This window comes from Mesoplodon bidens (genome assembly GCF_964165515.1).
Source record: "Mesoplodon bidens genome assembly, chromosome: 19".
NCBI lineage: Eukaryota > Metazoa > Chordata > Mammalia > Artiodactyla > Ziphiidae > Mesoplodon > Mesoplodon bidens.
The window spans coordinates 7,967,980-7,985,506 of record NC_138179.1 but is presented as its reverse complement, the minus strand read 5'-3'; the positions used below and the strand labels follow the sequence as shown (position 1 = coordinate 7,985,506).

General features: G+C 35.5%; 1 protein-coding gene across 1 annotated transcript in view; it reads right to left on the bottom strand.

Moving 5' to 3' along the window:
* Nucleotides 1–17,527, bottom strand: part of APPBP2 (amyloid beta precursor protein binding protein 2) — a 64,413-nt gene that overhangs the window by 4,153 nt on the left and 42,733 nt on the right. Inside the window, exons 5-12 of the mRNA XM_081218984.1 lie at nucleotides 12,942–13,110; nucleotides 9,071–9,160; nucleotides 7,759–7,826; nucleotides 7,573–7,678; nucleotides 6,518–6,642; nucleotides 3,791–3,876; nucleotides 1,926–2,116; nucleotides 474–639 (exon numbers count right to left, since the gene is read on the bottom strand). Coding sequence (XP_081075110.1) covers nucleotides 474–639; nucleotides 1,926–2,116; nucleotides 3,791–3,876; nucleotides 6,518–6,642; nucleotides 7,573–7,678; nucleotides 7,759–7,826; nucleotides 9,071–9,160; nucleotides 12,942–13,110 — 1,001 coding nt within the window. The remainder of the gene's footprint in view (nucleotides 1–473; nucleotides 640–1,925; nucleotides 2,117–3,790; nucleotides 3,877–6,517; nucleotides 6,643–7,572; nucleotides 7,679–7,758; nucleotides 7,827–9,070; nucleotides 9,161–12,941; nucleotides 13,111–17,527) is intronic.

Below are 17,527 nucleotides of genomic sequence, written 5' to 3'. Positions count from 1 at the left end.
TGGAGTAACTAATGATATACTAATCCTACACACCATTACACGGCACTGGAAATTAACAAGCAACAGTGATATGAACAACACAGATGTATCTCACAGTTGATGTTCACCAAAAGAAACCAGGCATATAAAAATATACATTGTATGATTTCATTTATATCAAGTTAAGAAACAGGTAAACTGGGTCTATGTTAAAATCAGAAGAAGGGAGAGGATGGGCTGGGGCTAGTGTTTACACAAATATTTAAAAATAACTACTTTTGCCTTTACTTCACACTCTACTGTCATATTTCTTACTAGTGGCTTCAACATCAATAAATAATCTTTAGCAAAATGTTTCAGATGATTTTTGAGTGGTTCCTGGATATCCTTAGCAGCTCTAAACTCACTGAAGTCTTAATAATAACACTTCCCTTTACAACATATGACATGTTGATCTCTAATCAATTGACTAAGAAAATTTTAAAGTAACATACCAATTGCTATGGATCGCAAATAAAGTTTCTCAGCATTTTCATACTGATTCATGTCATAATTATATAAAGAAGCCAGATGTCCCACTGAAAGGGCTACTTCATAATCTTCTTGACCAAGAAGTTGCTCTTTAATCTGAATTGCTTTGATGTGCATTTCTTCTGCTTCCTGAAAAATAATTAAGGTGTATTAACCATTAGATTATACTTTTTCTTATGTCAACAATTCTTACCCCATGAGTTAAGATTCTTCTAAATGCCAAAGACATCTTATGGATGGCATAAGGTAGTCTGATCAGAGAACACGCTATATTCTTCCAAAAGTTGCCTACGGGAAGCCTTACTGGTTTGGGGAAGCTATGCACATAAGCTGATGAGAGTAATAGTGTCCTATACCAAAATGACAAAAGAAAACCTGTCCTTGTAATAAAAAATTGTTAGAAGAAATTAACATCAAAATATTCTAAAATGAAATTTTCTTCTTTCAGTTAATACACTCCAAAATTTAATTGAACCTTGTTAAGAAACTCTACACTATGTTATTTTACATAGAAGTACACTTTATTTTATTTTTTGGAGTTTTGACAATTTTTATTCCAACAAACCAAACTCAGGTTAATTGAGGAATGTGTAAACTGATTTTTAGATAAAAATGAATGTCTTAAGGAGTAACTCTCATCCCTTCCTTATTGTGACCCTGTAATGAACAATAATAAGAATCTGTAACCCAAAATTCTAAAAGGGAACTAAATTCAGTAAACTTTTATCACTATAATTAATAACACTTGCAATATCTTATATTTCTTGCATACCTACTAGGTGGCAGGCATTCTGCTAAGTGCTGTACTTAAACTACTAGCTAAGAGCTATGTTTTAAGTCTAACTATAATAACTGTTTTAGTCTTTATGGTTTGATATATTTATTTTTCTAGGGTCTGTATTTTTGAATTTTATTTATATTTTGACTGTCTTTAAAAATTTTTATTTATTTTTATTTGTTTATGATTTTTGGCTGCAGTGGGTCTTCGTTGCTGCGCGGCTTTCTCTAGTTGAGGCAAGCGGGGGCTACTCTTCGTTGCAGTGCGCGGGCTTCTCGTTGCAGTGGCCGCTCCTGTTGCGGAGCACGGGCTCTAGGCACGCAGGCTTCAGTAGTTGTGGCTCACGGGCTTAGTTGCTCCGCGGCATGTGGGATCTTCCCAGACCAGGGCTCGAACCCGTGTCCCCTGCATTGGCAGGTGGATTCTTAACCACTGCACCACCAGGGAAGCCCCTGTCATTTTATACTAGCCATTTTCTCAATTCTTATGTGAAATAATGTAGGAGTATAATAAATGTATACCTTATTATTTAAGATGACTAAAGAAGCATTATTTAAGATTTATTTATTATTTAAGATTATACTTTATTACCTAAGATTATTTAGAGAGAAAAAAGATAGTAAAACGTGCTTCTAACCTTAAATTTTCTCATTGACTGATAAAGTCTTCCAAGGTTTCCATAGTGTTTTGCAGTCTGTACATTAAATTCCCCAAAAGCTTTTTTAGCTAGCTGGAGTGAAGACAGGTGCAAATCATGAGCTTCTTGAAGCAACCTCTGTTCAGTTTCTTTATTATGACAGTCAATTGCAATCTCCTCTAAAATAAGTGCTGAATAAGAAGGCAATAAAATTAGTGCATTTCCAAACCATGTATCAAAGCTAATCAGAACATAAAATTTAAAACTAAATTTTACAAATGTTAGTTGTATATACTTATATATGCTTATGGTTTAGAACCATAAACCATATCCCATACCACAGAACTGGTAAAGATGAAAGTACTCCATTTTAATGAAAAAATACACTTTTGGGGTCATTCTATTTTGCACAGTATAATGAATTTCAAACTTAAGAACAGCAATGGTATACAACAAATTATTTTGCAGAATTACTCTCTATTTTACCAGACCTGTTATGCTTTGCTGATGTGAATTTGTTGTTTAAGCAAATACAAGGAAGACAAGAATAAAGAGGCATATTTTTTAAAGTTGTGAAAAAGTTGTCAAGGAGTACCTAAGCACTGTTGAAAATTTTGAAACCACACTTTGTAAGTTATATAACCTTTAACCAAATACAACTAAAAGAACTGGTTTCCTCCTAACTCACTTGACCAATCAAACCAGTCAAGAAGATAATTTAACTTCAAAGTCCCATTCAAGACCCTCAAATTCCATTTAAAGTCTTAAAAACACATATTCTTTTACCAGGCAATTTTATTTCTAGGAAAATTGTCCATGTGCACAAAAGTAAAAAGAGATTTAGTTCACTGTAGCATTTTTAAAGAACAAAGGGTTAAAAAACAATTTAAAGGTCCAATAAGACAGGTGAGGTTAAGAACATTAGAAAACAAGATATATACCTACATGTACTGAAATGGGAAAATGTTGATAATATATTAATTGAACAAAGCAGACTATAGAACTAAAAAAAATTATTCACTCATTTCAGCATTTGAAGAAAGAAAAGTCTAAAAAAATATTTACCAAAATGTTGATTCTGGATCAATGAGATTTCAGGTAACTTAATTTTTTCTCTTTTCTAACTTTTAATTTTTGACATTAATCATGTATTACTTGCATGACTTTAAAAATGCAAACCTAGAGGGGAGGTAAAACCCAGTTCCAGAATTAAGGTAAAAGTTATCCAACATGCATGGAATTACCACATGGGTGACCCAATCATGTTGGCAAAATGAAAGCCTTGGTAGTGATTTGCAGAAGAGTTAATAAGAAAAGAAGAAAGTGGTATGTGGTAAGAGCCTTAAGGGTAACCTGATATGAAACTGAGTTTCAGAAGCTTGCATGATAAAACTGAAGGTATGAGAAAAACCCATCTTAAGTTTCCTACCCTTGTCACTGCACAGTAATGATTTGTGATTCTTCCATCCTCTCCTCAAAAGAAAGGACTGAATGAATGAATGAATGAGTGAAAGGAAAGAGAGGAAGGAAGGTAGGAAAAGGTGAAGAAAGAGGCAAAAGAAATGTATTCTGGCCTATCAACAATGTTATATGAGAGACGTGAACAACCTTTCATTATGAACCACCGTAAATTCTTAAGAGTTGTAGGCAAATACTTTAAATCAGTGAATTGGCTATTTTAGTAATATGCAGTCTAATCCTGAGGAAATAAACAAATACCCCTATTTTATACCATATACCATCGATTTTAAAGTATCAGAGTAGACATCTATTATAATTGACAGCGAAAGAAATCTTAAAAAAAAAAAAATATATATATATATATATATATATATACATATAGGAGACTAGATTACAAAGGGTACCTTTCACCCTCTTTGAAGAGGCCAAAAGAAGATGATCTTCAGGTAGGATGTGGGTAATGATACCAATAGCTCTTTCTGCATGAAATCTGCAATACAGATAGATATACTCTGGCATTTCTTTTAAGTTACAAATAATTTCAGCATTTAAAAAAATCACAATTTATAATACTGAGAGAATTTCTAAAACTATCTGTGGAAAAGGACCAGTTTTTTGTTTGTTTTAAAGTTCCAGTCTTTTGTAGACTGAACTTTTAAACATCCAGTGGATTCCCATCTCCCTCAGAATCAACTGTGAAGTTGCTAACACAGCCTATAAGGCTCAATATAATATGATCTTTCACTGGGCTACCTGTCTGACCTCATCTCCTACCATTCTCAGAAACAATCCCCTCTTTTCCTTCCAGGCACACAGGAACTGCAGTTTTCTGAACACGTAAAGCACCTGCTCACCTATGACTCTTGCATTTGCTTTACTGTCTCTCTGTAATGGCTGTCCCCTGAATATCCACATGGCTTACCTTCACTGAAGTTTTTCCAGACCAGCCTATACAAAAGACCCTAAAAAATCTACCATCACTCTTTAAACTCTTAGCTTACTTTATTCTCCTTCATAGCATGTATTCTCACCTGACATGTTTGGTTATTTGTTCATGGCCCATCTCGTCAAACAGAAGGCAAGCTGTTTGTCTATTTTATCTGCCAGATCCTCTCAAACAACTCCACGCCTTCTATTCCCACCTTCCAGGTAATCATAATTTTCTCAGATCTGTCTTCCAGTTCACTGTCTCTTTAGTTGTGTCTAATCTGCTGTTTAACTTGTCTACTGAGTTTTCATGTCAATGACTATTTTCCAGTTCCAGCTATTATAATGTTTTTTATAACAAAAGTGCTTATTAAGACAATTCATACCAACACAATTCACCCGTTTAAAGTGTACAATTGAAGGTTTTTAGTATATTACAGAGTTATGTACCCATCACAATTAATTTCAGAATATTTTCATCACCTCAGAAAGAAACCTTGTGCCCCTTAGGAGTCACTTCGTTTTCCTCCAACTCCACCAGCCCTAGGCAACCACCAACTTACTTTGTTTCTACTTGTTTGCCTGTAACTAGGTAGTTCATATAAATGAAATTATACAATATGTGGTCCTTTGTAACTGGCTGCTTTCACTTAGCACAACGTTTTAAAGGTTCATTCATGCTGTAGGATGTATCAGTTGTTTTATTTTTTTAATTGAAGTAGAGTTGATTTACAATGTTGTGTTAGTTTCAGGTGTATGGCCAGGTGATTCAGTTATACATACATATATATCTATTTTTTTTCAGATTCTTTTCCCCTTATAGGTTATTACAAAATACTGAGTATAGTTCCCTCAGTTGTTTTATTTTTAAATCTGCCTTTTTTTTTTCATTTTCCCTCCAGAATATTACTGATTCCTTCTTTTGTATCAGCGCCAGCACATTTTTTCTGTAAAGGGCCATATAGTAAATACCTCAGATTATGTGGCTACACTCTGTCCCAAGTACTCAACTCTGCTGTTATAGCATAAAAGCAACCACAGACAATACATGAGTGCATGAGCACTGCTATGTTCCAATAAACCTTTATTTTGCCTTCAGGCCATAGTTTGCCAACCCATTTTATATCTTTAAACATTTAAGAAACCTTACTTTATAGTATCAGCCATAAAGTTCTGTTAACTGATATTTTTAGTGTTCTAATCTTGATCATTATGTCTGCTGACTCACCCATGGGGGAAATGTTCCCTTATTTAAATATTTTTTATGATGAGTTCATCTCAGGTACAGCTAGATCTATGGGAAGTCTGTATGGCTTGGATGGAAGGTTAATTATTTCCAAGAGTTTTGCATTTTCTCCTGAAAAGCATCCCAGGAGAACTAGCAGTCCCAAAGTGCTTCTTAATGTTTTCCTCAGTTTGGGGGTTCCTGCATGCATGATGCCCAAACACAACGTAGACATCTATACATTATAAATTCCCCTGTGAGGCTCCTTTTTTTTTCAACTGAGGGCCCAACTTAAGTTGGACAAATTTCCATGTCACCTCTCTTGCCAGTGGGCAGTTTTTTTCCCTAGTCTACTCTTTCTCCGAGGGTGTAGCCTTGATCTTGGCTGCATGTGAGGGTTTCATTTTTAAGCCACAGCTTCCTATGGGCTAAATGCCTTGTCTCTTAAACCCAGGATTGCTGTTCAACCAAGGTTACAGAAACGTCTAAGCCTTCTAAGCCTTTCCACCCCAGAACGCTCATACTGTAGATCATGCCTACCCTTTTTGGATTTTAGTCCATTACTGGCCCTTGGGGATTTCTTCTCTCTCTTACAAGCTCAGTTATGCATTTAAAAAGATGATTGTTACATTATTCAGTATTTCTGCATGTTATAAGCAAGTTTTTAGGTTAAGTCTGTGATTTAACCAGACACTACTGTATTAGTCAATGAAAAATTACTGAAGGAGACACTTAAAAAATAAGTCATGTTCTATATGGAGATATATGTCTCAACATTAAACCACATAAGATCTAAATAAATGGCTTATAAATTGATATGATTTTAAATGACTCCAAGAACATTTTAGGTATCTTGTTCAAGTTCCAGGAGGACAAATTTAATCCATAAGATACACTGAAAAGTATTGTATTAGGAAAAAACAAAACAAAATATAGCAACAGTATTTAATCCCTCACTGAAAAGGAAAGTGGAACTTACAGTGCATTGTCAAATTTCCCAGAGCTATACTGGTGAACATAAGAAGAATAAGCCAAGTCTTCATGAGCTGTTGCTACATGGATATTTTTGCCACCAAACACTGACTGCCGAATGTCAAGGGCTGCCTGAAAGAGTCAAGAGAATAACTGGTAATACTGTGAATCCTTAAAAGACACTACCCAGTTAAATTAAGCATCCTAGTAATTTAAATATATATTCTATATACTCAATCCCATCAGTTTTGAAAAAAGTCCTGCTGTATTTAAATCACAACAGAACATAAAATTCACCTACAGCCTGATTTTCTTTTCTTTTTTTAAATTTTATTTATTTATTTATTTATTTATGGCTGTGTTGAGTCTTTGGTTCTGTGCGAGGGCTTTCTCTAGTTGTGGCAAGCGGGGGCCACTTTTCATCACGGTGCGCGGGCCTCTCACTATCGCGGCCTCTCCCGTTGTGGAGCACAGGCTCCAGACGCACAGGCTCAGTAATTGTGGCTCACGGGCCTAGTCGCTCCGTGTACAGCCTGATTTTCTAAAGAGTAAGTCTGACTTAAAAGGCAATGGTTTAATAGTAAAATCATTCACATGTCTTAGGAATTAACATTAGCGTTTTCCTCTATGTCCTCTTCGGAAGTAAACTATAAAATCAAGGATACCTTGTCCAGAGTGATGGCATAACACCTCATTTTCCTGAGACTGACTGAGGTAAAGCCTAAAATAACTGCTATCAAGCCTCCTTGCTACTACAAAGGCAGCTATAATGATTTGTGCTAAATCAACAACAAAGACAAGCCATCATCTCGGTAAATGAAAGGTGGAAAACTACTCCTAAATACTGACCCACAACCCCCGAACTTTTTTCCTGGATGATTCTCTTTAATTCCTAAAACATTAAGTTTTAAGCCTTCTAGGTATTATTTAGTAAAATAATGGAGTACCATATATGAGGAAGGGCTCAGAAAGAGTTATTTTTAGATAGTGGTTTATACATCACAAATTATAGGTCAGCAAGTCAATTTACGTGAAAGAAAAAAAGTGTAACTATTAACATACCTGATAAATTGCAACAGACTGACAGATATTATCTACATTGAGTAAGTAGAACCCATAATCTAGCAGTGTATCAGAATATTTTGGGTGTTTGGATCCAAAATGATCCCTATAAAAAGATACAAAACTATTAGGATATAAAGTAGAAAGAAACAATTTGAAACGGTATTTTTAATAACAATCACCTACCGTGCCAAATACACTGCATGCTTAATTAACTGTTCTGCCTTCTTAAATTCACGTTTTACAACACAAGCCTAAAGATAAAGTGAAAAATTGTTAAATAACTCTGAAACAGTTAATTAGTGTGTTGAAAGAAGTGTGGCTTATATTGATATAGTCAAACTATAATGGTTGAAAAAAGCATCTTCAAACATAAATAGAATGGTTCTATTTGTAATTTCTTTCCTTCCAAGTATTTGAAAATTCCATTATAAACAGATCTGTACGTATCCTGGGAAATTACAAAACTTAAAATTTTGATAGTCATGCCCAGAACAAACCTGTTATAACAAAGTTACCTTTAAAAGCTGGTATATTCCCATCCTTACATATTATTAAAATAGAGGCGGGGAGGGTTCATCGTATTATCTTCTAAGGTATTTATTTATATCCCCGTTCTACAGTGGCTTACAACTATTTTGTAGTTTTCCATCTAATAACTTTTAAATGAACAGAATTCCAAGTATTCCTATTACTTCTTAAAATATTTTGATTCATGAGAAAGCCAGTGGTCTTTAACTGTAAATATTATTTGCATACAGAAATGTAAATCTTGCATATATATTAAGCTGTCTTTATATTAAATGTATATTCAATGTTTTAAATTAATTAAAAACATATTAATGTCTCCTCTAGCTCTAATAATAACCTGAATATTTATGCTGTTTACTTGCTCTAAAATGACATATTTCATAAATTTCACAGAAATCTTAAACTCTTCTAAATCTATAATTTTAGAATAATTCTTCTAATTGAAATTTCCATAAGTAAAACCAACCAAAATGGAATATTCAAAACTGAAAAGCCTCTGGGTAGAAAGAGTATATCTGAAAAGTACATTAATGCTTCAAAGAGCCTCAGTGTACAAAAGCAGCAATTTTTAAATATTACTAAATAGCTTCAAAGACTTAATGCATTTTTTTTTTACAGAGTAAGAAGAAACTAGAGAAAAAAATCAAATAAGTATTGCCTACCAAGTCAAGAAAAAAAAGCTATCACACTGTGACACTGCCAATACTGTGACTAAAAGATTTAATACCAGGCTATTTTTTAGGAGAAAAGTGACGAAAGCCCATACAACTATGACATAAGGAATTCAGGTTGCTGTAAAGGTTTAAGAAGAAGCCAGATTTCTAAAACTGAGCAGAGAAACTTAGAAAATAGACTTTGTTATCCATGAGTATGCAATACCTAATTTGTTAAATAGTAGGTTAATTTACACACATTTAAAGCTTACTAAATCCTATAATCCATTTAATAATTTCAACATTATATTCACCTTAGAAGCTTGTCTTAAAACATCCACCACGACTTTGACTGGTAAGCCTGTTGTGATTTCTTTCATTGCCTCAATGCACCATTTGTATGCCTAAAAAATATTTACAGAAGAGCAAAACCTGTGATATATCAAATTGACAATATTTAATGAAGTGATTATGAATTTTTCCTGCAAGCTTACAAGTACTTGAATAAGAACAAATACAAAATATTTACACTTAAAATTTTCTCTCAGAGGCTGAGTCTTCTTGGAAGTGTAAGTTTGTTACATTTTTCTTTGGATATGTGACACATATTCAGGAAATCAGAGGCATGTTCTTTGTGGCCCAGAAGCCTTTGCACATACCGTTCCCTCTGCCTTAAAATACATTCCCCTCCGCCCTCCGACCCCTTAAACCACCTAAGTTGTCCTTCAGGTTTCAGCCCTAGATTAGGCTTCCTGTACTTTCCTTCCCCTACTGCAACACTTATTATTTTGTATCTTAATTGCCTGTTTAGTTGAGTGCTTACTTTGTGCCAATTATTGTTCTAAGCACTTTATGTGCACTAACACATTTAATTGACACAACACCCCTTTGAGATATGTACTATTATTATAGGAAAACGAGGTGCAGAGAGGTTAAGTACTAGGCAATGTGCTGGCACATAGGTATCTATTGGGGAGCACAACAGAAAATGTCCTTCGTCTCCTAGTGCTTAGTGGGGAAAAAAAGCAAAATAAATTACTTTAGATAGTAAGAACTGCTTCAAAGAAACAAAATAATATTATGAAGGGATCACAAAAAATGTGGGGAAAACAAATTGAAAATATTAGAAAGTAAACATTTGTTTTCCTCTGTAAGCTTCCGTCTCTTCCATTCCACCTAAAAGATGTAGCTATTCAGAAGCAATTTTGATGCAAAAAGGAAATATATGAGATTAAGGCCAAAAAACCTGATTTGTTTGTAAGATACTAATAAGCTGATTTTGTTCCAGAATAAGAAGGTAAAATCTGTGGTAAGTTGTAATATTGCTTTTAACATATTTACTGCCCCTCCTCGGGGAAAGATAAAGTTCCCTTCCACATTAAAGACGAGAACGGTTATGTGAGTTCCTTTAGCCAAAATATTAATTAAAATATAAGCAGAGGTGAAACATGGCATTTCTGGGAGAAAGCTCTAAGAACCAGTAATCCCTTCCCCATAATGTTTCTGCCTCTGCTCAAGGCTGGTAATGTTCTAGATACAGGCTGCTCCACAACACAGGGTTTTGATCAAAGTATAGATGGGATGTTAAGCAGAGACACAGAGTTCCCAAGATGGGATGTAGCATGAGCAAGAAACAAACTTTTATTATTCCAAGTCAGTGCTATTTGGAGGTTGATACTACCTTAGCATAACCTAGCCTACATGGACTAATAACAGAATATGGTGATAATTCATCAAACTATTGATATATCCTCAAGATTTGTGTACTTTTCTGTAGATACAATGACAAATTTATAAACTATCAAGATTATCCAAGAAACATCTATAGACTTAAATTCCTCATGAATGTGCGAGTTGCAAGGATCATGAATAAGACACAGTATGACATCCCAATTCAAATGTTCAGAAAGAAAATAACTGTCAATTAAATAGTAACTGCCTAGTAAAGAAAGTGGGAACTGGTGGGACTTCTCTGGTGGTCCAGTGGGTAAGACTCTGCCCTCCCAATGCAGGAGCCCTGGGTTCAATCCCTGGATGGGAAACTAGACCCCACATGAGGCAACTAAGAGTCAGCATGCTGCAACTAAGAAGCCTGCATGCCGCAACTAAGAAGCCTGCATGCCGCAACTATGAGCCCGCATGCCGCAACTAAACACACCGCAACGAGGATCCTGAGTGCCTCAATGAAGACCCAGTGCAGCCAAAATAAGTAAATAAATAAAAATAAATATTAAAAAAAAGAAAGTGGAAACTGGTGAATAAAAGGTACTTTTCTTCCACTGAATACATCGGTGAGTCTGGACATATTAAGGTGGGTCTGGAGCTGAGTACATGAGTAAAAAATGGCAAGACATGACTCACTTTATAGAACAGAAAGAAGGATGCAGGGCAGTATGAAAAACGAGGATGAAAAGAAACAATGAAAGAGGAAACAGAGATGGCCAAGAAGAGGAGGACATATGCAGAGAGATAAAAAGATGGTGGGGCACCTGAAGAATTTTTTTTTCTTTTGGGCGTACCATGCGGCTTGCGGGATCTTAGCTCCCCAATCAGGGACTGAACCCGGGGCCCCGGCAATGAAAGCACTGGACCGTCAGGCAATTCCCAGAAGAACTTTTCAGGTAGGCATTTCTAATACTTGAACTGTTGCTGTTTACTTCATTCTCATTTCTAGTAAAGGCTGTCCACACAAAGGCCCTCGGTGAATGGGGTTCTTTGTTTTTGGTGTGTGGAAATCATAGAAAGGGGCCAAATTCTATATCTGGGTCAATAAGCTATGGAATAGTCTGCATAAAAGGGGCGGCAAAATAATCCATCGACAGAACGAGTTCAGCAGACACAGGAATTCAGCATCAAAAATAACCGAAGAACTTATATAAACCTCCTGAGAAAATGCAGGCATGCTGATAAGGATTTTAGATTTTAACACATACACTTAATAACTTAAAAAAATTTCCCCCCAACTTTATTGACGTATAACTGACAAATAAAAATTGTATATATTTAAGGTGTTCATGATGACTTGATATACATATACACTGTGAAATGATTATCACAATCTAATTAACACATCCATCACCTCACACTGTTACCTTTTTTGTGTGTGATGAGCACACTTAAGATCTACTCTTAGCAAATTTCAAATACACAATACAGTATTAACTATAGTCACCATACTGTACGTTAGATCCTCAGAACTTACTCATCTTATAATGAATTGTTAAGCTTTCAAAAATAGTTAACGTAAACAATGAGGCATGCCTATTAGAATGGCGAAAATCTAAAACACTGACAACACCAAATGCTAGCAAGGATATGGAGCAACAGGAGCTCTCATTCATCGCTGGTGGGATGTATACTGGTACAGACAGTTTGGCAGTTCCTTAAAAAACTTATACTCTCACCATACGATTCAACAAGTGCATTCCTTGATGATACCTCTTAGATATTAAAAGCAGGATGATCCTAGCACTGGGATTGTAAACATCACTTCACAATTATTCTAGAATTCTCCAGTTTCACTTCTAATGATGACTTTCTTTTAAATATGGAACATACACGTATTTATATTACAGGGTAAAAATTGAGATAGGGATAATTTTAAAATATGAAAGCTAAATGACAGCTATCTGACAGCATAAAGTAATTATGATATTCTTCCATAAATAAAGGAATTAAGCTTACATAGCTCACTTCTCAACTATGTATTCATTAGCACCAAAGCCTTAATTTAACAGTATAAAGCCAAGAATGAGGCTATCTTTCTCATAATGCAGAGACAGAAGCAAAACAATGCAATAAAGTATAAATAAAATCTAGGTTCCCACTGAAACGAATGCCTTCAAGTTATGAGAGTTCACCCAGAGCTACACATCCAATAAAAAAGCACCTATTAAAGGTTCATTTAACAGAGCATGCCCTCAAAATAATTTAGGCAGAGATACATTTGGTCAAATTAAAAACAAAAGCAAAAACAGGCTCTAAACTGTATATGTATGTTTAAAATCCATCTCACAGAATAATCCCTTTGCCTAATTTAAAATATTCCATTACAAATGTATATTGCTTTAGGTAAACCTAATATGTCAAAATGAGATCTATTAAAACCAATATGACATTACATGATTTATCTTTTGTTTTATAGATACTTACTGGTCACAATGAAATGTTCTTCAAAACACTCACCTCATCATAGTGACTTTTTGCAAATAGGAGTGCACACAGTTCTCCATAGAGCGCAGCTCTGTTTGCTTGCTGGCCATGTTTTGAGAGTTTATCCATGTATGTCTGAGCTAACTTAAATGTTTCTTCACCCAAATGATATTTGCAGTTTCCATTTCGTACATGAAGCAATCTGCAGAAGCACAAATAACATTACTCTATTTCTGATAGCTATTTCCAGAATGGTAGAACTGATAACCTCTTACTGACCACTATGTAGCACCCAAATGAGTTAAGGTCACGAGACAGAAGACATGAGGCAGCACTGGGAAACAACCATCCGGCTGAAGGTGGGACCGACTAATGCACAGAAAAAAGTATATGCTCGTTCCAGAAAGCTACCTATGGTTATCTCATCCAACTTCGATTCCTTATCTTCTCTAAATATTTTGTGTATTCGTGCACTTACCATGTGCTACATCTATCACTTAATTCTTTTTGTTCCAAATCCCAAAGTAATGCAGTTTCATTATAAAAAATTTGGAAAACAATGAAGACAATAAAAATCAACATGAAATTCTATTACCTACCATTCTTTTTTTTAGTATATTCGTGCAACCCTTGATCAGTTACACTCATTTTAAGTTGCTTCATAAAAGTTGTTTTTACTTATCTTTCCGGTAAGATAAGTTCACTGAAAACAGTGGTACTGCCAGTTCTTTCTTTTATAATCTTTATCCTCTATGGTGGAAAAATACAGAATTCTTTACACAAAGTATCTGTAAAACCATGCTATCTAGATTTTTTTTTAAAATATTTATTTATTTAGGCTGCACTGGGTCTCAGTTGTGGCACGTGGGATCTTTAGTTGCGGCATGTGGACTCTTAGTTGCGTCATGCAAACTCATAGTTACAGCATGCATGTGGCATCTAGTTCCTAACCAGGGATCGAACCCGGACACCCCAAACTGGAAGTGCAGAATGTTACCCACTGAACCACCAGGGAAGTCCCAAAACCATGCTATCTAGTGATATGTAAGAGTAGTAAAATGCTTTAGGTCAGAATGAGGTCAAGACAACAACAGACTATGCATCTGTATAGACCATACAAGACAGGAGAACAGAGTAAGGACTGGACATATATTTATGTATCTATTATAATGTTGGCTAAAACATTATGTCCATATATCATGACAATTTTCTGAAAATGCTCAGCCCTGAGATGGAACAAAATATAAATGTAATTTAAAAGAAAACCAAGTATTAAAAAAAGAAAACTAAGTATGAAGAGGTTAGGAAGCATTCTTCAGGAGTATTAAATAAAACCCAGATACTTAAAATCTAATTTTTATATCTATTCCAAAAATATTAACAGATCAATAACCCAAGATGAGAAACACTCTTAACAATCTTCTGATGTCTATCATTCCATTGTACAGTGAGAAAAAAGAGAGTACTTTTAATTTACTTTTTAAAAAATTGAAGTCCAGCTGATTTACAATGTTGTGTTAATTACTGCTGTACAGCAAAGTGACTCTGGTTTACATATATATATATATATATATATATATATTCTTTTTCATATTCTTTTCCATTATGGTTTAATCACAGGCTACTGAATATAGTTCCCCATGCTATACAGTGAGACCTGTTGTTTATCCATTCTATATATACCAGTTTGCATCTGCTAATCCCAAACTCCCAATCCATCCATCTCCCACTCCCCTCTCCCCGTGGCAGCCTCCAGTCTATTCTAAAAGAGAGTAATTTTAAGTTATCAGTACTATTCAATAAGTAAGGTGGCAAATATTACACAATGCCACTGTGTATCCTCCCAACACTCACAATACAGTTATCTGCTTTTAGAAAAGACTAAAACCCTCAAATAAAATACAGTATTGAAGTTAATAAAAAGTTCTGGGGACTTCCCTGGTGGCCCAGTGATTAAGAATCAGACTTCCGGGGCTTCCCTGGTGGCGCAGTGGTTGGGAGTCTGCCTGCCGAAGCAGGGGACACGGGTTCGTGCCCCGGTCCAGGAGAATCCCACGTGCCGCTGAGTGGCTGGGCCCGTGAGCCATGGCTGCTGGGCCTGCGTGGCCGGAGCCTGTGCTCCGCAACAGGAGAGGCCACAACAGTGAGAGGCGGCCCGTGTACCGCAAAAAAAAAAAAAAAAAAAAAAAAAAAAAGAATCAGACTTCCAATGCAGGGGACGTGGGCTCGATCCCTGCTCAGGGAACTAAGACCCCACATGCCACAGGGTAACTAAGCCCGCACGCCACAACTACTGAGCCCGAGCGCTCTGGAGCCCGAGCACCACAGAGAGCCTGCACACCACAACTACTGAGCCCACACGCCACAACCAGAGAAGCCCACACACCGCAATGAAGAAGAATCTGCACACCACAACGAAGACCCAGTGCGGCCAAAAAAAATCTGAATGGAGTATATTTCATATTACAAAATTTCAACTTAAAGAATAAATATAATTATCAGGCAACTCTAGAATGGTGAGTTGATTAGATTTATATTTTAAAGCAGAAATATAAAAGTAGAAAAAATTTGTTTTGTATACAGGCAACTTTTCATGCTAAAGTAAGTATACTCATACAGAATAAAGAGACAATATCACTTGACAGTCAAATTGCTGATCTAATGACCAAGCAGTCTGCAATGATCCCCGTCACTATGAAAAAAAAGTGAAATCTAGTAAAATATTATAGTAAAAAGAAGTATGTACTTCAGATGATAAAGTTTTCAGAGACTCTCACAGTCAAATATTGACTGAACACCTATATGTGCCGGTCATTTCTATTCCTCTAGGTGCAAGGGATATAGTGGTAAACAGGAGAGAAAGAATCCATGACCATAAGAAGCTTCATTCTAATAATGGAGGCACTATACAATGGGGGAAAGACAGCCTCTTCAATAAATGGTGTTGAGAAAACTGGACAGCTACATGCAGAAGAATCGAACTGGACTACTTGCTTATACCATAAAAAATAAATTCAAAATGGATTAAAGGCTTAAGTGTTAAGTCCTGAAACCATAAAACTTCTAGAAGAAAACATAGATAGTAAGTTCTCTGACATCAGTCTTAGTAATTTTTTTTTTTTTTGGATATATCTCCTCAGGCAAGGGAAACAAAATCAAAAGTAAACAAACGGGACCACATCAAACTACAAAGCTTTTGCACAGCAAGGAAAACTATCAAAAACCCAAAAGGCCACCTACTGAATGGGAGAGGATACTTGCAAACAATATATCTGGTAAGGGGTTAATATCCAAAATATACAAAGAACCCATGCAACTCAACATCAACAAAACAAACAACCCGATTAAAAAATGGGCAAAGATCCTGGGTATTTACTCAAAGAAAACAAAAACACTAATTAGAAAAGATATATGCACCCCTATGCTCATTGCGGCATTATTTACAACAGCCAAAACATGGAAGCTACCAAAGTGCCCATCAACAGATAATGGATAAAGAAGATGTGGTATATACACACAGTGGAATATTAGCCATAAAAAAGAATGAAACCTTGCCATCTGTGACAACATGGATGGAACCAGAGGGTATTATGCTAAGTGAAATAAGTCAGACAGAGAAAGACAAATACTGTATGACTTCACTTATAGGTGGAATCTAAAAAACAAAACAAATGAACATATAACAAAACAGAAACAGAGTTACAGACAAAGAGAATGAACAGGTGGTTACCAGAGGGGAAGCGGGTAGGGAAAGAAATAGGTGAGGGAGATTAAGAGGTACAAACTTCCAGCAGCAAAATAAATGAGTCACAGGTATGAAATGTGCAGTACGGGGAATACAGTCAATAACTGTAATATCTTTGTATGGTGACACACTGTAACTAGACTTATCTGGTGATCATTTGAGTTGTATAGAAATATCGAATCACTATGTTGTGTAACAGGAACTAACATAGTGTTGTAGGTGAATTATACATCAAAAACAAACTCATTGAAAAAGAGATCAGATTTGTGATTAACAAAGGTAAGAGGTGGGGGGAGGGGGAATCGGACGAAGGCAGACAAAAAGTACAAACTTCCAGTTATAAGATAAATAAGTACTAGGGATATAATTTCTAACACGATAAATTAACACTACTGTATGTTATATATGAAAGTTGTTAAGAGTAAATCTTAAGAATTTTCCTCACAAGGAAAAATTTTTTTTCTATTTCTTTAATTTTGTATCTATATGAGATGATAGATGCTCACTAAACTTGTGATAATCATTTCACAATGTATCTAAGTCAAATCATTTTGTTGTACACCTTAAACTTACACAGTGCTATATGTCAATTATATCTCAATAAAGCTGGAAGAAAAAAAAAGCTTCATTCTAGTGGGGAAAAGTGTATTAGGCAGACACACACCAATTAAGTAAGACAAAGATAAATGCTACGAAGATGATAAAAACGGAGTGATATGATCAAAGCCTTCTTAAAGGAAGGGCTTAGGGTAGACTGGGAAGAATTCTCTTGCAGAGGTAACATTTGAGTTGACACTTAATGATGAAGAGGCAATCATGTGCAGATCTGGGGGAAGCATGTTCCAAAAAGAAGGAGTAACGAGTGCAAAGGCCC